General features: G+C 36.4%; 1 protein-coding gene across 1 annotated transcript in view; it reads right to left on the bottom strand.

Moving 5' to 3' along the window:
* Nucleotides 1-20,423, bottom strand: part of TRIP11 (thyroid hormone receptor interactor 11) — a gene marked incomplete at its 5' end in the record, with an annotated part of 29,462 nt that extends 9,039 nt beyond the window's left edge. The window contains 14 exons of the mRNA XM_009875982.1: nt 1,716-1,815; nt 2,160-2,263; nt 2,577-2,740; nt 4,220-4,413; nt 4,632-4,772; nt 7,376-10,405; nt 11,439-11,645; nt 12,649-12,689; nt 13,308-13,652; nt 15,841-16,006; nt 16,709-16,777; nt 17,836-18,111; nt 19,259-19,369; nt 20,347-20,423. Of these exons, the coding sequence (XP_009874284.1) occupies nt 1,716-1,815; nt 2,160-2,263; nt 2,577-2,740; nt 4,220-4,413; nt 4,632-4,772; nt 7,376-10,405; nt 11,439-11,645; nt 12,649-12,689; nt 13,308-13,652; nt 15,841-16,006; nt 16,709-16,777; nt 17,836-18,111; nt 19,259-19,369; nt 20,347-20,423 (5,025 nt within the window). The remainder of the gene's footprint in view (nt 1-1,715; nt 1,816-2,159; nt 2,264-2,576; nt 2,741-4,219; nt 4,414-4,631; nt 4,773-7,375; nt 10,406-11,438; nt 11,646-12,648; nt 12,690-13,307; nt 13,653-15,840; nt 16,007-16,708; nt 16,778-17,835; nt 18,112-19,258; nt 19,370-20,346) is intronic.
* Nucleotides 20,424-20,840: the final 417 nt, after the last annotated feature.

The raw sequence follows: 20,840 nt of genomic DNA, 5'->3' as shown, positions 1-20,840 counted from the left end.
TCCCTTCCCTCCGGCGTGTCAGCTGCACCACACAGCTTGGTGTCATCAGCACACTTGCTGAGAGGGCACAATCACTCAAAAGTAAGTCTCATGCTGTTGCTACCGCTCTACAAAGCAAGATAATCGCAAGTTTCCTTTTCAATTTTTATTCACATGATGAATTTTAAAACAAATGTATTAATAAATTAACTGAAATGTTACTGTTGTTTTCTATTTTTTCCTGGCTAAAAGATCTTAAAGAGGACCAATTTTTTAAAAACAGCTACACAGCTATATTCCATCCACAGGGAATAGGCAACGCTATCAGTATACACATTTTTAAAATGGAATATTTCCTTCCAGCTGAAAAGATTTTAAACATGTACTTTGTGTGTATCAAAAGACTGAAAAATAAAAAAGACCTGAGCCAAAATTAAGCATGGCCTGCTGTAAACCAGACATTTAGGACAGTCTCAAATAATTTGTTAACCATTTATGGCAATCCAGAAAACTTCATCTGGTACACCTTATACCTTTCCGTTAAAATCACTTCTCCTGCTAAAAAAAGAAAACAAAAAATAATACAAAAAACCATAAAGAAATCCTTCAAAAGATTTGGCCAACAAAATTGCGTATGGGAATCCATGTCATCAATTTTCAATACGACACTGTATGTTTTCTTGTATAAATAGAGAAAATAGAGTGGTCTTTTTTTCCTAATAAAAACTATGATTTACTCTACAACAACACTAAAGAGTTGTTTCCTTTATGCAACAATCCTCTTTCAATCTTTTGAAAAACAAGTAAATCGCTTGCCAATACAAAGAAGAAAAAGAAGAAAAAAAACCAGACAAAACCACATCCCCAAATATTCATAGAATCACAAAATCAAAGAAACATTTATGTTGAAATGGACCTCTAGATTATCTAGTCCAATCCCTTTTGGCTCAAGCAGGGTCATCTGCAGCAGGCTGCCCTGGACCATGGCCAGTTGGGTTTTGAATATGTCCACATGGATGGACATTTCACATCTCTGGGCAACCTATTCCCATGTTTGACCACCCTCACTGTAAATATTCTTCCTTTTCAAAACTGTTTCTTCTGGCAAATTCCTTTACCATCTGGCCAAGTTTTGCCTTCAAATCCAAATTAATGCCATTCATCAAATATTAGAGTACTTAATCTGTGAACGGTATGAAAGGCATCTTTCTAAATATGAGCAATCAGGAAGTTTAGTTGATATGATACCTAAAAATAAAATCTACAGACGTGCCCAAGACCTTTCACACAATCCCTTCAGACAGTCTTGCATGTTTGAAAGAATTGCTTCCTCTCCATCTCTTACCAACAGCACACCCTTTCTCTCTACCTCACTGAATTCCTGTGCCTACATCAAATATGGTACTTAGTTACTTTGGAAAAAATCTGGCCACATCTGGCATTTCATAAACATTTTAAAAAGATACAGAACTAAATCAAGGGTATTTATTTATCAAGGTATTTATGGGGGAAAAAAATCCCACCCCACAATTACTAGAGGACTTTCTTTTGAGAAAGATCCCTAACAGAAGGTAAACACACTTTTTCAAACTTGTTCTATAAATAAGTCCTCAAAAGGCAGTACAGAATTACTCTTTTCCTCATAGAGGCCAAATTTGGGTAAGTTTCTAGGAATACTACATTGTCTCTTCAACTGCTTGGAATGTTTTAAGCAGAGATTAAAAAAAAACAGTTACCCTCTTTCTTAAGCTCTTCAATCTGCTCCTCTTTGATGTCAAGCTGCTCAGTAAGCCTTGATGCCGCATCCAGTGCGGCATTTGCCTCTTCTAAACTTTCCTGAAAAGAAAGCAGGAAAGGGTCAAGAAGGGAAGTAAAGGAGCTCACTATCACAATTACACTACTACAACGCAGATTAAACATAACAGATGCAGAGACTTCAATCATTTGTTCTTTAGAATGAGTGGATTGTAAACATCCTCAGAAAATGGATGGTCAGCAGAGGAATGCTTCTTTGCTGATGTTCTTTTAGACACCCCCGCCCATCCCACTTGCAAGGGAGAGAGAATTATAACTTGGATGTATTCTTAAGACAGGAACACTTAACACAGCAGTTGGAAAAAAAAAAAGAGTCAAGAATTAGCATTCAATTTCATAAAGTTTAATTTCATTATTCAGCCCACCTGCAGTGATGCAACTTTTTCTTCTAAGCTTTCTGCTTTTTTCTTCCATTCTGCAGTCTGTTTTTGGTGTTTCTCAAGCTCTGCTGAATACATAGCTTTTTCTTCTATGGAGTTAAAAACATAAAACAAACCAAAAAAACTTGATTCAACATGTAACTCTTTGGGACACACTCAGCATTATCCTGTCTGGTCTTCATGAAGTAAAGGTGGAATTCAAATGTCATCAATGGGATACTGATCATCAGTTTTCACACGGCCAGAATTGTTTTTACAAGTTTTTTTAAAAGATAACCAATTCAGAAATTCAAGCTATCCCAAAAGAATCCAGATAACTAATATATTACACCAAAATACAGTAACTATCCCAGTGGAAAAAAATGCTTGTTGCAATCTTTGCTGTTTCTTGACAAAACTTACCCTGTTGGAATTGCTCTAGTACCATCTGCAGGTTGGCCAGTGACAGCGCATACTGCTTCACTTGGTCCTGAGCGACGGTGAGCTGTAGCACGGTTTCATCTCTCTGCTTCGAAACCAGATTTAATTGCTCTTGCAAAGATTCAACTTGCAAACTAGCTTGATGGCTTAATGAAAATAAAATACAGTATTTGCGAAGGCAATAAACAGACGTCATCACAGAGATAATCACATCCCAGCAAAAACAGCAGACCTTGAATTTTTCAGCTCGATTTTTTATAAATTAAGGGTTTTTCTCTTTAAAAAAATATTAAAAAAACAGCAAAAAGACCCCAGAAAACCAACCTAACAACAGATTTTAAACAAATGTGGTAATAAAATTCAGCAATCAAGAAAAAAACCAAACTCCTTTTGTTTGAAGTGCATTTAAAAACCAATAAACTAATCTTTGCTGTTCACTACAGTAATTGTATCTTTAGCAGAAAAAGAATTCCTATCTTGCTAATTGTCTGCTGCAATCATAGTTGTTCCTACCAATTCTTACTTAAAAGCTAGTCTCCAAGAACTCAAGTCTATCTTGCTCCATACTGGCCAGCGAACATCCCATTTAACTTCCTATTATGCAAAAACATTATGAAGTTGACTTACTCCTGTGTCAGTCTTTTTAAACAGTGCACATCAAGTGGGAAATAGGCAGTACTTCTTGAAAGGTATTTGACAAGTTTTACAAAGAATCAAGAAACATTCTGATGAAAAGTTTTTACACAACCTTCTCCCAGCTCTTAAACTTTCTCCACATTTTTCACAACAAATTCTGCTCAACTCAGAAATCTCTCTGCTGAGAACATTGAGAGCAAAATCCACCTTTGCCACTTAAAAGAAAAAAGTAAGACTGCAGCTACATATAAATTTTTTTATTAAAATACCTGTTCTTTTGAACAACTACAGTAAGATGAAAAAAGAATTCTTTTGCTCAGAGTAAGCTAAATTCCTTTAAATTACAAAATACTAAAGCAGTCAAGATAGGCATTAAGTAATTTTAACACTTGGGTTTTCATTGTTCTGGCTGAAAAATGTGATTATGGTAAATAAATGAAAATGCACAACTGGCTCTAGCACCCCAGATTCTGCTGCCCAGGAAAACTTCAATGTGTCTTTCTTTATATATGTGCACTAAAGAGAAAAAAAGCTTCCTTATACTTTCCATGGTATCAGGTATAAAGTAAGGATGCACACTTGTCTCAAAAGTAATTAATGAAGCATGAGTCACATCTATGCACTGAGGCATGTAAGAGTCTTGCAAACTGAATGAAGCCTCGACTTCGTGTTAAATCTATCTTTTTTTTAATTTGACAGATAACTAAATTGACAATTTGAAGGATTTTTGATGTTTCTAGCTGCTGTCAAAGATGTGACATTTCAATAGTTGCTACTAAAAAGAAAAACACTTTCTTAAGTTCTCAACAGTTCACAAGTGTATTTCAAATCACTCTCCTGATTCAAAGAAACAAAGTTCTTATCATTTTGTTTTGTCAAGTGCTTAGCATGTTATAGAATGCTAATTCACAAAAATAAAGCTATCAGGACCAGTCTAGCTAACTGATTTTCACAGCCAATGCCACTGCTGTATAAATTTAAAAGACTACCTGGCATTCTCCACTGCAGTAGATGAGGACACAAGCTTTTCTTCCAAAATAAAAACTTTCTTTCTTAGCTTGACCTCTCTGTCTTCCGCAGCTAAAGCTTCTTGTGTGTAGGAGTTCTCCATTTCTAAAAGGTGATTACGTAATCTCTCCAGTTCCCGATTCAGGCGCTGCTCTTTCTCACGCAAATGCTGTATCTGTGAAGAACATACCTTAAGTTGCCTGTGCTATCATCCTTCATAAAAATAATTTAAGCAAACGTGAACATGTCCATTGAAGCATAATGTATATGTATCAATTTTAAATGCTTTTTACAAGTGATTGCTGCAAAAAATAATTCAGAAACTATTACAGATGTAATTTCTTATTACTTTTTCTTTTACTTCTTGGAACTGCAAATTATTTGGTGGTGTACCTCACTCTGCAGGGCACTGCTCTCCATTTGTTTCTGTTTGAGTGCTACCATGACTTGGTCTCTCTCCTGTTGAAAAGTAACAGCCTTTTCTTGCATTGATTTAACTTCATTTAACAGTTGATTCAATTCTCCTGTCTTGCCCTGTTGAAGATACAAACAAGCATTTCAAATGCAGCAAATAATTTTACCAAAGGAGACCGAAAAGCCCAGAAAAGAGTAAAGATAACACTGATCTAACAAGGAAAAAGGGTGGGATACCCATGGCCCTACAGCACAGAAAAACATTCAGGAGAAAAAAATTCTTTTGAAGTTATTTCACTGATACATAACAAGACAAAGTTATTGCTGACAGACACTACAAAAACACACTGTCTTAACTGACTGCTGTGAATAAACACATAATACATATCTCTCATCTGAAGATAGGTAGGTAAGTACAGTGTCTCAGGCACTTGTATACTTTAAAATTTCACTTTTCCCCCAGTGTTTGGAATCTATTCTCTGCAATACTCATTTACAGAGCCAGGCACATGTAAAGCATCAGTCTAGGTAGGTCAACTTGTCTGACCTTAAAACTAAATATATGAAAAAATCTTTATAACCAAAACATTTTTGCCCCAAAGCTTAGCCTTCAGTGAATCATAGCAACGTTCACCACGTTTTCAGATGTCAAATTTTCATGAATGATGTACTCACATGCAACTTATTACAACCTGATGTTACCACATAAAGAAGTGTCAGTTACACAGAGTTCACACATACACATGAATGCATTTTCAGTCATCTGAAACTTCTCAGTGTGCTCTTTATCTTTTGTCTCATACATTGTTTTGAATTTTATTTAAAAGTAAATCAATCTTTATTTTTACCACCAGTACTTATGAGCTTCAATTATTTGTTTTTATCAAACAAATTGTATACAGAAGAATTATTTCTAGAGTAGAAGCATAAACCTACAGGCAAACCGTCTCATTTTATGTTATCTTCTGACACACACGCAAAACTGCCTGAATACTATTTTTCCCTAGTTCTCCATGGCAAACGCGAAGCATGTAACAGGAACTCTCCTATTTATGGAAGAAAAACGTCCAGATAAATGTTTCGTGCTTTTGAAACTGAAAGCCTAAGCCACCAGTGAGTGAAAGTCGCAGGCCAAACACTTGCAACACAGAGAACTTAGTCAGACAATGTGTATTTCCACAAGTTAGCATAAAAAAAAAAAAAGAGTAAGAGTGTGCATTTATAAAGTATTAGTAAATTTTATATGGGCAAGACTGATGAACATCACGTCACAATGTAATTCAAAGTGATTTTTCATAATGTAACTGTACTTCGAGACAATAAAACCTCTCACTGTAATTCTACAGCATAACAGGAAACGGAAGCCTCTGCTGTGAGCAAACAGAGCTAAACATCTCTCCTAAGTCAAATATCTCCATAAAGAAGCAATCCTAGTTTTTCACATACATTACGTCAAAGTTGAGACTTCCAAATGCTAAATTTAAAAAGACATATATTGTTAAATGTAATTCATATTTTACTTTTCCAAATACATTGCAGATTTAATAGGTAGTTTGAAAATGCTTCAGAGAGACATGAGGGTGGTGAGGCACTGGAACAAATTACCTAGAGAGGCTGTGAATGCCCCTCCCTGCAAGTGTTCAAGGCCAGGTTGGATGGGGCTTTGACTAACCTGGTCTGGTGTAAATGTGTCCCTGCCCATGGCAGGAGGTTAGAACTAGATTATTTCCGGCCCAAACCATTGAATGATTCTATGAAATGTTTTATTATACTTAAACAGGGGGAAAAAATAATGCCAAATTACTTAGCAATGGTTTACATAAATACCACTATCTGATAATGGGCAACACTCATAATCTTTGAGAATGAAAAGGGATGCTAAAGGCAACAAGAAGAGTAAGAACAGTAGGCATGGAGGGGGACAACTGCAAGAGAAGACTGAAGAATGGTGAGCAGAATAAGCAAGATGAAGAGAACAGGGACCAGGACAGAAAATTATCTGTTTGGAATTAAATTACTGGAAGATACTGCTCATTAGGACATAGTCACTTTCACAGCCTATGAAGCGAACCAGAAGTATCTACATCCTAGAGTTTTGCTGTCAAGTGTTTGTCAAAACTACAGGAAGACTTCTGCACTGCCCTTAATGCATATTTCTCAAGGAGAAATGGTAATTCACACATTACATTACTTTGTTAACTCCAGCAACAGCAGTTCATACAATGTCCTGTTGACCTATGTATCAATGATGCCACATAATTCTTTGGTCTTTTAAAAAGACTTCTTTCTCAAATTCCATTTGCGGTAATTTATAAAGCCACTGCAACTTTTCTCTGAACATACACTTTGAAAAAAGTATAGATTGTTCCATATGTCATATTGCAGAAAAGAAATCATTAATTTAGCTTGTACAATCTTTTATAATTTTTTTTGCAGTGGAGTTTCTCCAATCACAAAAGCAAGACAGATAAACGTGCTGATCTCACATCGATGTTGTGAAGCATCACACTGGAATGACAAATGCTAGAGGAAAGCATATGGAAAGATCAGTCCTGCTGGTCAACTCCGCAGAATTTTGAGCCTCATACACATAATTTCTTAACTTTGCAAGGGGAGAGTTTTCATTGTAGTATAATATAAACACTTGATGGCTACATATACACAAAAAAAGCATCACTGTGTGATTAATTTTAAAAGATACTCGTAACTATGAATGCACATACCTGTTCTTTTTCTTTCAATAGCTTCTCGAAAGCAAGAGCTTTTTCCTTCATTGAGTGAGACTCAAACTCCTTCTCTTTCAGCATCATTGAGAATTGCATATTAGTTTCCTGAAGTGCTTGGAATTCTGTTTCTTTTTCCCTACCCCTTGCAATTATTTTTTCATTTTCTTCTTTCAGTTTTTGAATATCCAGTTCTAAAACTAAATTTCTTTCTTTAAGATTAGTCACAGCTTGCTTCAAAAGTTCATTTTCATTTTCTTTGTTACTAAGATTTTCACTCACAGAAAGTAACTGATCACTTTTAGATTTAATTAAGATGTCTTTTTCCCTAAGCGATTTCTGTAAGACATCGTGTTTTTCTCTGATTTGCCTCATCTCTGACTCAGTCCCTTCCTGACTCTTTCTTTCAACCTCTGATGCTGTAGCCACAGAATCACATAATTGTTGATTGTTTTCCTGAAGAGTCCTAATAGTTGAATCTTTTTCTTGCAACTTTTTTTTCAGTTGTTCCAATTCCTGTTGAAGGAGTTTAGACTCATCACTGAGTACTACTGGAGCGCTGTATTGGATGCCCGAAAGCTGTGACATGGTGGAAAGCACTGCTACAGATGGTGTTACCAAATCAAGCTTACTCAGGAGAAGATCCCTGGTGCTATGAAGCTGTCCTATGCTATGTTGAACTTGTGCCAGTTCCTGACTAAAACTTTTCAGCTTTTTCTCATTCTGTTCGTAACTCTGAATCAAGCCATTATAATCTACCTGTAACTTTGAATTGCTATCGCTTTCAACTGAAATTTGTGTTTGAAGCTTGTGTAACTCTTCTTGGAGATGAGCTGATTCATGCTGCATGTTTTGAACCGTGGTTATTACTTGTTGCTTCCACTCTTCCATCTTCTTTACTTGTTGTTTCAGCTTATCACGTTCCTGTAGAAGTTCCTCAAACTGGTTACTGTTAACACCTCCTGACCCATTACCAGTCCCTGTACTGGATGTCTGCAAGACAGTCAATAAGGTTTGGCATTTTTGACTCAGAGCATCTATTTCAATATCTTTTTCTCGGATGATACGAGATAAATTCTGAATGGTTTCTCTAGACATGTCTTGACTGCTGTTTTCAGACCTATTTGATAACTTTTGATTCTCCTCTTGCAATCTTACCAAAGCTGCTTCTTTAGCAGCAACCATATCCATGATATTACGATATTCTGTCTTTAACTGGCTGTTTTCTCTTGTCTTTTCACTCAGAACTGCTAGTACTTGTTCCCTTTCTATAACATAAGCTTGCAGCTGCTGCTGAAGAGAAAGAACATCCTGCCTATATGAAGCTGAGGAAACTCTAGCACTGAGAGCTTGTATCTCTAAATCCTTCTCTTGAATGATCCGAGTAAGCTTGCCAACCTCATCTTTAGACAACTGATCAATTTGCTGACTCAGAGAAACATTCTTTTCATTTAGAAGCTTAATCTCCATCTCCCTTTCTTTGATACCTTCTACCAGTCTTTCAATTTCAGCTTTAGATAAGTCATGTTTTTCATTTCCATTTTCTCCATTAAGAGTCCGCACTTTAGTTTCCTGAAAAAGATCAGAGGAATCGGTCTCAATAATCTGTCTCTCTTTGTGCAACTGAGTTTTAATTTGTTCGATCGTTTTCTGCAAATTTTTGATTTCCTCATCTTTCTCTAAAGAAAGTCTTTCATGTGTGACATTCATTTGCTCACACTTAAATTTAGACTCATCTATCTCCTTTCTCTGCTCCTGTAAAGACTGCCGAAGTTGCGCTGTTGTTTGATTCTGATCTTCTATTGTTTTTTTGTGAACTTCTATTTCTTCTTCAAGATTACTCTTTATTACTTTTAGCTGTGTTACCTCACTTTCAAGTTCAATAATAATATCTAGAGTTTTAGGCTCAACTACAGGTGTAGATCTACTTTGCTGATCCTTAAGGCGCTCGATTTCTTCTTTCAGATGATTATTTTCTTCCTTCATGACTGCAAGATATCTGTCCTTTTCCTCCAAGTTCTGCTTTAATACATCCTGCTTTTTAGAAAGTTTAATATATTCCTCAAGCTCCTGCTTCACCTGAAAGGCCTGATTTTTGTATTTTTCAATAAATACCTCTTTTTCTTTCATGAGTTCTGTCAACTGCTTTTGTCCTCCTAAGGTAGTAGTCAACATCTCTTTTGTTTCTTGATGATCCACTTCCATCTGCTCAATACTCCTGTTAAGTTCAGCAATCTTGAAGTCTTTCTCCTGATTGAGTTTCACGAGGCGCTCATGCTCAAGCTGCAGTGCAGTGGTATCCATACTGCGGGCACTTGATAACTCCTCAATAGTTTGCTTATACTTATGTGCTTGTTCCAAAAGCCGCTTTTCTGTCTGGTTTAACTCACTCTCTAACTGTCTTTTTTCCATTTTCAAAGCCTCCACAACAGTGTCTTTTTCCAAGTGAACTTTATTTTTCTCTGAAATGGCATCACTTAACTCCTGTTTTAGTTCTTCAATGGCTGCTATCAGCTTTCCATTTTCTGTTCTGAGATTAGACAGAGATTTCTCCAAGTCTTCATTTAGTTCTTTATTTTCTGAAACATCATTCTGTAGTTTTGCAATTTCTACTTCTCTTTCTTTCAGAATCAGATCTTGACAAGTGGAGTTAGATTCCTGGCTATTTTTTTCTGCTAACTTGCTCAAGGACACAGAAAGTTCCTCCTCTCTTTCTTTTAGTCTCTGCTGCAATTCTCTGATTTCTCCTTTATTACGCAAATTACAGTCCTGGGCTTTTCTTAACTGTTCCTGAAGATCTTTAATATTACCTTGAAGCTGCTGCTTACTTACATGCAGATCATTAAGTGCATATGAACATTGGCTTAGTTTTTCTTTCTGACTATTTAGCTCCTTAATAGTTTCTATCTTCTCAGTTTCTAACTCTGATACTTTCTTTCTTTCAAAATCTATGTCAAACTTCAGCTGTTTGATGACACTTTCCGTTTCTGTGTGCTGTTTTGACAGTTGATCTTTCAGTGTAATCATATGCTGAAATGAACACAAACAAGAATTCATTAAGAGAGAAGAACCACCTGAATGATGCACTTCATTCGTTCTTATCCTCTGAACAATTAAAAAAACCTGAGAGGAAACAAAATTGTTCCCTAGTTGCCAACGTAAGTCAATGCTAAATTAATTAAACCAAGTATCAAATAGGGATAGACTACATTTCACTAAAAACAAGAATGCCGTCTCCCGGAAAAGAACCCTAACTACCTAATTCAATGAACAAAAAGAGAACTATCTAAGAAAAAAACCTGTCAGAATTCATCAGGGCAGCTGGAATGGCTACACAGCAAACACCCGTTACTTAAAAATGGCGAGGGACTAAATTTTAAATACCAAATTACAGAAGTGAATGCATATCTGTTTAATTTATTTATTTTCAATTTCTTGTTTGAGCTTATTTTTAAACCCTCTTGCTGGGATTCATTTCATATGAAAACACTTTAAATGTTCAATTCCATAAAGTAAACCAATATTGAAAACACATGGCTTGCAGCTTTACTTTTAAAAGTCATTTATATCAGAACAGTTGCAAAAAGCTATCATTCCATTTTGATTACATATAATCCATGACCTTTTTTGTTCCACAAATGCTCATTTTACGAAGAACTTGTAATAAAGTAACTTCATTATTCAACAGAAAGAAAAGAAAAAAGTTTTTTTGAAAAAAGGCGTTCCCATTACACATACTGTTGTAAGACAGAGGTAAAAATATTAGCAGGATAAAAATGGTCAAAGGTCTCGAAAGGGAAAATCTACTAGCATTTAACTGGACTTTGGAAATTAACATCCCTTTCAGAGAGCTCATATGCCATATTTCTTTCTTCAAAACAAATGCATTTCAGAATTTCACACTGAGATGATAAATATGGAGAAACATTGGTCCCAATATTCTTTTTAAACCTCAGAGGATAACTTATATTTCTCTGCTATCTGTGTTCGAAGATCAACTTAGAAGATGCACACAAATATAAATATTTATTTTGGCAGTTCCAATAATTAGTTGCAATATTACCTGAGTAGCTTCTTGATTCTGCTTGTCCAGTTCTTCCAGTTCCGCTATTAATGTTTCTCTTTCAGCAATACTTTCATTTAATTCATGTTCTTTCCTTTCCAAATCTTGTCTTAACTGACTTAATTCCAAATTCTGATTCTCAGCATATGCAGAAACAATATTCTCACTTTTATGTTGTGCACTTGTCAGTTCCTTCTCAAATCCCTCCTTCAAGTTAAAAAAATAAATTCTATATATTAGAATTTATTTTGCTGAAATTTATAAACTGTTTAGATTTGAAATGTTTCCCCCCACAACAATTAAAAGCAAAGCATGTATTTTTATGTTACAATCTCCAAGCCTACATTAATATTATCCCAGTTAAAATTTCTTCACTGTGAAGTATTTGCCTCTACCATTCATACATATACATTTATTTTTTCATTGCTACGTTCAGGAGTGCAATTTACAAACTCCTGCACAAACAGCTGTGGTCTGACAAGCACAGCTATATCCACCTCTGGGATAAGGATCCGCAGCTGGGATAAACTTAGAATCTCCAAGAGATACCCTAAACTTGCAGGACGCTGCATGGTCAGAGAGGAAGCTCTAAAGAAGGATACTTGAATAACGTCCATATGAAAAAAGCTATGGGAACTCTCAAATGCATGCAAAAAAGACCTCAGTTGAAAAATACTACTGGGTACAAAAGTAAATTGAACCAAATCTTTCCAGCCTGAGTTTATAAAGGACTAAGTGAACCATCCCAAAAACTAAAAGGTGTGTTCCAGAGAAGCTGTATGTTCCATGGTTTAGCTTTATCAGAAAACAACATGTAGTATTATTAGAGTACTACATGGAAGGCAAGAGGGATTTTACAACTGGTTACAGTGTCAACAACAAAATGTGCCAAAGTACAAGAGGTGAAAAGAGACAAGTTTTCCAGAATGTACTACTGATACTTCAAAAATGTATGTTACAGCAGCCTAAGTAGCAATGGAAGAGGTGGAACTCCACTAGTTTTCTTTAAGAGAGTATACTGTGGAATTTCACAAGCCAAATGTCAATTCCACAGGTAATTATAGAATTAATCTACAATTATTTCCTTGATTATAAGGTTATTTATATAGAAGTGTGAATTCCTAGAAAACGTATAGTGCCAGAAGGCACGTTGTCCATCCGTTACCATGTATAAACTTTTCTGTCAACTTAATTTTAGAATTTGCTTTACCTGATTTAAACTTGAAAGTCTTGCTATTTCATTCTCTGCTTCTATGAAGGAAAAATAAAAACCACATCATCTTACTGCTATCCGAATAATAACAAAAGCATCATTCTCCCACCTTGTCCCAACAGAACTCTGCTGCTCAGAAGTGAATAGTTTCATGGTATTTTGTGAGTAAAAGCATCAGTGCTGTAAAAGATTTAAACTCACCATCAATCACCACCACAAAGTAGAGCACTGTTTTTACAGCCGAGCCCACATTAGGATGACTTTGGTAATATTACAGTATATCAGCTACGCAATATTACAACATTGCCTACATACGACAGGGAGGTTGGATTAAATGATTTCTAAGGTCCCTTCCAGCCTAGGCCATTCTATGATTCTATGATACAGATATGACTCTTAAACAGATATATTTCAGTGTCTCCTTAAGGAGAAGATATTACCTCTACGATAATCACACTAGTCCTAATTGTATCTCCTTTTCTGCTTAGCCTTACCTCAAGGGACAATCCTTTTCTAAAGCAGCAACTTTTAAAACACACATATTCTCATATTCAGTTCCAAATTCTTAAAATAAATTCTAAGCATTAAAAGTGAAAACCTGTGAAGATATACTAAAAGTAATAACAACAACAACAAAAGTATCATAATCTTTGTACCTAACAGTGCTTGCTGTAGTCTGATAACATCTTCTGGTAGTGATGTCTTTGACTGGAGCTTCTTCTCCTGTTCTGCAACAGAACTCTGAAGCACTCTAAAGTCAGATTTAAGATTTTCATACTCTTGTGTTATTTGGACTTTTTCTACCTTTGCCAATTCTTGCTCTTTTAGAAGAATTTTGTTTTCTTCTTTGGCAGAAGACAATTTGTGATTTAATTTCCTTATTTCATCCTCTAGGTCCTTTATGACCTGCAACTCTTCTACTTTTCCTCCTTCTGGACTGTGAGCATATTTTTTCTGTTCACTAATTTTAGAGTCAGCCACGGCATCAGCACTCACACCACCTAAAAAGCAAAAAAAGATTGTTTAAGATACTAACCAAAGCCAGCACTGTAGATCTTTCCTTAAAAGCTGCTTCTTCCATCCTTTCTCCTGACGGAGGGAGATAGTCTAAACCAAAGACATGGTCATCATCAACAGAAAGCTTGCTTAAGTATCGTTACCATGTGAAGCAGTGCTATACATACTACTGGATCACTAAGGAGCTTTTCAAATACTTATAGCTTTTAAAATTATTTTGAGCCAGGAATGTATGTGCTGCAAGACACACACTGTTCACAATTTTATTAAAATATACTTGATCGCCATCTCTCTTGGTGAGGAGATGACAGAATCTAATTTATCAGGATTTGGAATCCCTCAATTTTCTAAGAATTAATTTATCAATCCCCACCTAATTCAGTCTGATGCAAAATCTCTGTTTGTAATTTAATTAATTAAATTTCAAAAGTTTGCTGAATGGTTGTTATAGAGAACAACTTGCTATAAACCAGTACATCGTTAAATGATGCACAGAAGTTTTTCACCTGAAGATCTCATTTTGCAGAATTGATGCTTTTACAGATCTACCATACTATCATAGTTCTGTACAATCTTCACAATGTGATTTCTAGGTAAGTTAGAGGGCGCAAAAAGGAATAATCAAAAATGCACAAAAAAGTTAAATGAAAGCACAGTGCTTGTGAATCCATTTCAGTGTAAGCTCTAATAATTCCCTCCATCCAAATCTGTATTATGCTGTCAAACAGAAACAACAAAACCCCCCAAACCTAAATACTCTAATTTTTCAAAGTTAAGAGCAGTATTTATTTTACAGATAAGCTGTAATGCAATATACATGGGACTCCTGCCTTTGACTTCATTAAAACAGTCCTGCTGGTGTACTTATGTTCAGTGCATGTAGTACATGCAGTTAAAAGACAGATCACATCTTAACAGGCATCTGATTTTAAGAAGTAAATTCCCTATCAGTGCTACCTTAGAAATTAAGAGACTGTGAAAATACCTCCTCTCTTTTCAAGAAGAAAATGAACCTCTCTTTCCAAAAGGAGAGCATACACTCTTTGAATATCTGAGTTTTAACGAATAATAAAATAGAGGTATACAGGAAAATGACATATTTGTGCAGATGACTCTAAAAGAAACCAGCCATAACTACTTTTATGGACTACGAAGTACCTACAAGACAACAAGCTCCTCATGAGAACTACCAACCTTCTACAATCTAGCTATGCCATAGACTAAGGCATGGTCCTCAGGGCAATCTTTGAGCTTTTGTCAAGTAACCCAATTAGCACCAAAAAATTTCAGCACAAGAACAATTATCTTCCACTTCCTATGTCTTGTCTGCACCTGTATCCACTGGAAGGTAAAAAACAGGAGGCATAGAATTTAAAGCACAAATATAAGATACTAGGGCACACGTCTTAAACATGAAGCTGAACTGAAGGTGGAATTCAAAAATCCTAAACATCAAGTGTTAGGGACTACAAGAATGGCTCAAACAGTCTAAATTTTTTCGGAACCTGCCTGGCACCTGTCCCTGATGGTGCGGGAGTGACTCAGCACTTTGCTGAGCCCCCTGCCCCAGCCCTGCACTGGTGGAGCTGTGGGAGTGGACAGGGCTTGGAGCTGTGGCTGCAAGAAACCACGAGAGGGAGGAGTAACACCCCCCTCAGAAGCCCTCACCATCCCCCAAAACGGTTCCCGGTCTGTGGCGGGAACTTGACTGTATAAAAGGCGATAACCTCGGGCAGTTGGGTGCCTCTTCACTCACCACTAAAGGATCCCTGCGAGTGCCGTGGTCGTCACTGGATCCAGGAGTGGTGATCTTTCCTTTTTCTATCACTTTTCTTTCCTCTCTTTCTAGCTTTAACAGGAAGCTAGCTATGGCAAGGCCGGTTTCTTTTGCTTACTAATAACTCGTTGTTGTGAATCGTGTTGATTACGCTGACCGAGCAATTGAAATACCTTGTTGTCGGGTGACTGATGAATAAAATTGCTGTTCAGATCTTTGGTGTAAGTCACCTTAATACTGGCCTGGGAATCAGGAACCTGAGTGAGCCAATGTCCTGAACGTCGGAGCGTGACATCAAGCATTTGACATCTATTGCACTGTTATATACAGATTAGATGATTTAACCAAAATTCACTGTACATTAAATAAAAGAGAAAGCATGCAGTAATAAAGACCTTGCTGTAACTGATTCTCAAGTTCTTCAATTCGCTCTTCATATTCACTCAGCTCTTCTCGGTGTCGATGACTTATCTCTACCAGCTTTTGTCTGTGTGCATCCTGCAACACTGAAAGCTCATGTTGATGTTCATCTATTTCTTGACTTAAATTCTGCTTGAGCTCCTGAAAATAAAATTAGAGAAACAAAATTGTAAAATACAGTAAGTAAGCTTATGAAAGAAGAAATTCAAAAGGAAATGAGTTTTCCCTAGCAATATTAAAGGATTTCTCACAGGAGAAGACAAGTTTCTTACAGGAGAAGGCAAGTTTTTTGTTGGTTTTGTTATTTTTAAACATGTTAAAAGATACTGCTTTAAAAAACATGTTTACACAAACAGTATGCTCTACACAACAGCAAATATTAAACCAACATAGAGAGATCAAAACTCTTTCATGGGAGGTGGATACACTAGGACTTATTTCCAGTAACTTCCAAGGATGACATACAAATCATATTTTGCATCTTCGGTGAAACAAGGCAAAATGTTTCTGAGAAGGGAGGCAAAATTCTTTCGTGTATCTAAAATTCAGTTTCATAGGTAGTCAACAGCTTCTGAGAGCAATCTTCCCTCATAAACACTAGTGCTTTTAAGCTTATGTACTTTATTATTCAAATCATAAATATACTCTCAGAATAACTCACTGTAAATATTGTTCTGCTGACTGAAATGTTGCTGCACTATTACACACCCACGCGCATTTTTAACACAGGTGAGTATAGCTATGTGACTATAGTTAAAATATTTACAACACTTATGTGACTAAATACAAAACCATCAAGAACAAAGCATGAGAGAACACTAGTTTGTCAAAGTTGCATCTTACCTTCACAATGTTTTGCAGTTTACATATTTCATTTTGTTCAGCATTGTGTGTCCCTTGCACTTTGGAAGACTGAGAAAAGAAAAAAAAAAAATCAAAAAAAAAAATCACATGGTCATGTGAAAAATGTGATAAATACATGCACTTTTCACTTAAGCGCCTCCTCTACTGATGCTCAAAAACAGAAAACAAAGCTGTTGTGAAGCAAAATTCAAATCTACAATAATTTTGATCAAAAGAAGACATTTTAATGGAAACATTTTGGTTTCCATGGGTTTTTTTTCTTACTATTACATGCAAATATGTTAAAGTTTGGGGTGGCGAGTGCTACTGTAGCTAATAACAGGGTTGCTTAATTTTACTTGAGTATTTCCACATGGGAAAAGTATACCTCTGGAATCAGGCTGTAGCTTGAAAAAGGATGACTCATATCAGCCTGAAAGATTATGTTCTTTTTTTCTCTCAGCAGACCATGCATTATAACTGACATATCAAGGACTGAGAGAAAAATAAAAACAGCATGCAAGTATCCAGTTACCATTTTGAACTGTACTGTGCTGTCAATAAATAATCAGTATTGCAGACAGGAAGAAGAAAAGTAATTTTGGAAAGGCTGCACAAAAATGAAACCCCGTAGTAGTATGCAAGGCGAACGTTTACGAAATCCTTGTCCTAACTTCACAAATCATGCTTAAAAGCATCACTAAAATGCATTTGCAAGTTAATCTCTTTAATGTGCTCCCAGTCATATGACAGAAAAAAAAAATGACTCAAAGATCATTAGGTTTCAGCTTTTCCATCAAGTCATGTTCCTTCCAGAAATTGTAGGCCATGAACTTTTAAAAGACTCACTCCAAAACCAACAAATGCAAGGACAACCCTAATGTGGAGGGAAGAGGGGAGGCTAAGATCATAGAATCACAGAATGGCCTAGGCTGGAAGGGACCTTAGAGATCATCTAGTCCAACCTCCCTGTCATGGGCAGGGACACCACCTCTCGACTAGATCAGGCAACACATGGGGACCGACCGGGAATCGAACCCACGAACTCGGTGCTGTCATTCTTGTCAGCACTGCGCTCAAACCACTGAGCTAACCAGCCCCCTATAAGATACAGGTGAACCACTCACCAGTGCTATTTGCCTCCAGTGGTCAACCTCAGATTCAAGCCTGGAAATCTCATTGGACAATCTGTTTATTTCTTGTTGTGACCAGATTATATCTCCGAAATCCATGCCATCTCCTTCAAAACCTGAGGAGTGCCTGACCGCTGGAACGTACGAAGCTGACGTAGTGGCTGGTGGCAAAACCCCAGCTCCTGACTGTGCTGACTGAGCAGCCATCTGTACTTTCTGCAGTTGTTCCTGTAGTGCATTCTGTCTTGCTTTTAGATGGCTGATTTCCACCTGAATATACAGAATAAAAAAATGCATTGTTTCAGTATGAAGTGTATCAAAATACTTGACCACTTGTGGCCTTAAGAAAGGTAAACTGACCAAACGACTCTCCTCCCACTCCCAGAACTGATCGCTTCCCTTAAAAAGAAAGGGAAGAAAAAAATCCAAACACTCCCCTAATGGAAAAAAGTGGTTTTAGCTGATGTTGTACAAAGTATCTCACACAAGTACACATATTAAATGTTTTAATAGTTTTCAGTTATCTAAAACTTCAGTAAAAGCGTCTGTCGACTTTTTTCAGCAGTCAAGGTACGTAAGTATTATAAGAAAATTTAGGTTAACAGCTTGCACAAAAATTCAAATATTTAAAGAGCATCTTCAGATATGAAACTTGAGCACTATAAGATGCTTCTCCAGTTATTTACATTTGATTTCTTTTATATCTAACAAATCAGTGCTCTGGAAATGTACTTATTTACAATAAACTGAAATTACTTGCAGGTAATTTTCTCAAAAAAACTCTGTTATTGTATTTAATAAGCAGAATTCTATACAACTCAGAATTCTGCTTCCTCTAGTTCCCATATACATTTAGAGTTAAAACTCTTTTTGTGTAATTCTAGGCATACTGGGAACTTTCTTCATTTAAAAGGCTGTGAAATCTCACGTTATACAATAGTTTATAAAGCTGGCATTTCCAGCACAAAGGGACACTTCTCAAATTATGAAACCTAGTTCTGTTCCTTTCAGCTGCATATGTTATGATAAATAATTATACCTACAGACAATATAATTGCTTTAGATGAGAATTTGCTCCTGCTGCCTTCCTTAAAGATAACTGAATCAGAATTACAGAGTACTTTAAGTGTCTTTTCTCATGGTGATTCCACAAACAACAGAAGTTGTCATATACGTATCACATTTCCAGGGAGTTTTCTCGTCTTAACTATCTCCTGGCACCTCTGCTTGTATTACATGATACACACGTTTTAGTCTCTCAGTGTCTGCATTAACAAACTAAGAAACCATAACTGTGGCCAATACTTCCCCTGAGAGAGCATAGATACTACTACTACCAAAAAAAAAAAGCGATTAAACAGCATAATATGTAAGTTTATCAGACATACTTACTCAAATATTTTACTCTGTATCCTACCTCTTTCTGTTGAAGCTGATTTCGGTACGCTAGAGATAGGTGCTTTATTTGAAGCTCTGCTGCTTCATGCTTTTCTTCTAAATCACTACAAACTTTTTTCAGTCTCTCATTCTAGAAAAAAATGAAAAAAAATGTTGGGAAATTCAAAACGGCTAGAAAAGCAAAAGCATGCTGAAGAGCAAAGAAATCAATTAAATTGTACAGATTTCTCATGTTATTTCACTGAAAACACACAGTAACTTCCAGGTGTGAGCCCCAAATCACATATATATACAAACTTTATATTTTGTTATGGCATGGACTCCAGACTCCAGCTGACTTTCATAAAAAAGTTTGTGGTGAAGCAGAGGTAAATGTCAAGAAGTAAAATTCAGGGCTGAATTGCATCTTAGCATGATCCACGGGTGAAATTTAAGAAGTCAGAGCACAAATCTGAGGCAATATCCAGACAGTTCAGTACTCTCTCTGACACTGGCCAAAACCAGAGGACAAGAATCTAGAAAAAGAACAGGCAGGAACAGTTACTTCTCAAAAATACTATGCAATCTTCTTGATGCTCTTAAGGGCTGAAGACACACCTGAAAGTTGCTGGTTTACAGCCACAAATAAAGTCACAAGGCCAATAGGCCCTTTGTAAAAGTACACAAAGTCACTTCCTACAAGGACACGTGGGATTTGCAGTTTTAGAAGAGCACGAGCATCTGCAGCTATGTCAAAATGACCACACGGCACAGAAACACAGAGAGCTCCATCAGGGAACACACACGCTCTAGAATTTTAAACTTGCTACAGAAGACAAGCTGTTGGCATAGCCAGGCACTATCGAGTCAAGTCTATTGCACAGTCCAAGTCACACGATGCAGTAGTTAAAAGATGTAAAGACCACATCACACTCACAGTCCAGTGAGCAAATGTGCCCCCTAACTGTGATGACGGTTTGTCACCAAAAAAAAGAGCCACATTCTAACACCACTGTCCTTCTTTTGTCCAGATTTAGCCAGTGAAAAGTAATTTCAATGCAGTATTTCACCTCTACAAGAAACAAATGTTATTGCTCTTAATTACAGTAGTGTTCCAAAATATCTTACTTCAAACTTTTGTGCTGCATTGATACTTTCTATTTCTCTCAGTCTGGAATTGGACACGTGGAGCTCTGTAGCAGCATCTGAAAGAAAGTGAACATTTTAATTTTTATTAAACTACTTCTAATTTGTTAAGTAGACACCAATTAAGACCACAGTTATTAATAAGTGTCTTACTTTAGACCGCTTTAATGGTAATTCCTAGGTAATGACCAAAAGCTGCTTTTATCAGAACACTATCAGAATTATTTGTCAGACCTGAGAGTCTTTCTGAACCTAATTTAATTCTCACTTATCTAGAGTTTAAGTCAGATCACAAAACCAACAGAAAAGTATGGACTTAAGCTTTAAAGATAAGAAAAATGAAAATCGTTTACCTATTTCATGTCACCAAATCTGGTTTTTATTTAGGACTTTGCCCATGACATGACAGTTACGTGTTTCTCATTCATCTCATGTGACGTTTGAAAACAAGAATTAGTTCTATAAAATGCACACAG

Source organism: Apaloderma vittatum, unplaced genomic scaffold (assembly GCF_000703405.1).
Source record: "Apaloderma vittatum isolate BGI_N311 unplaced genomic scaffold, ASM70340v1 scaffold13949, whole genome shotgun sequence".
Classification (NCBI taxonomy): Eukaryota; Metazoa; Chordata; class Aves; order Trogoniformes; family Trogonidae; genus Apaloderma; species Apaloderma vittatum.
Note: the sequence above shows the minus strand (reverse complement) of the source record. Positions and strands in the feature narration are given on the sequence as shown.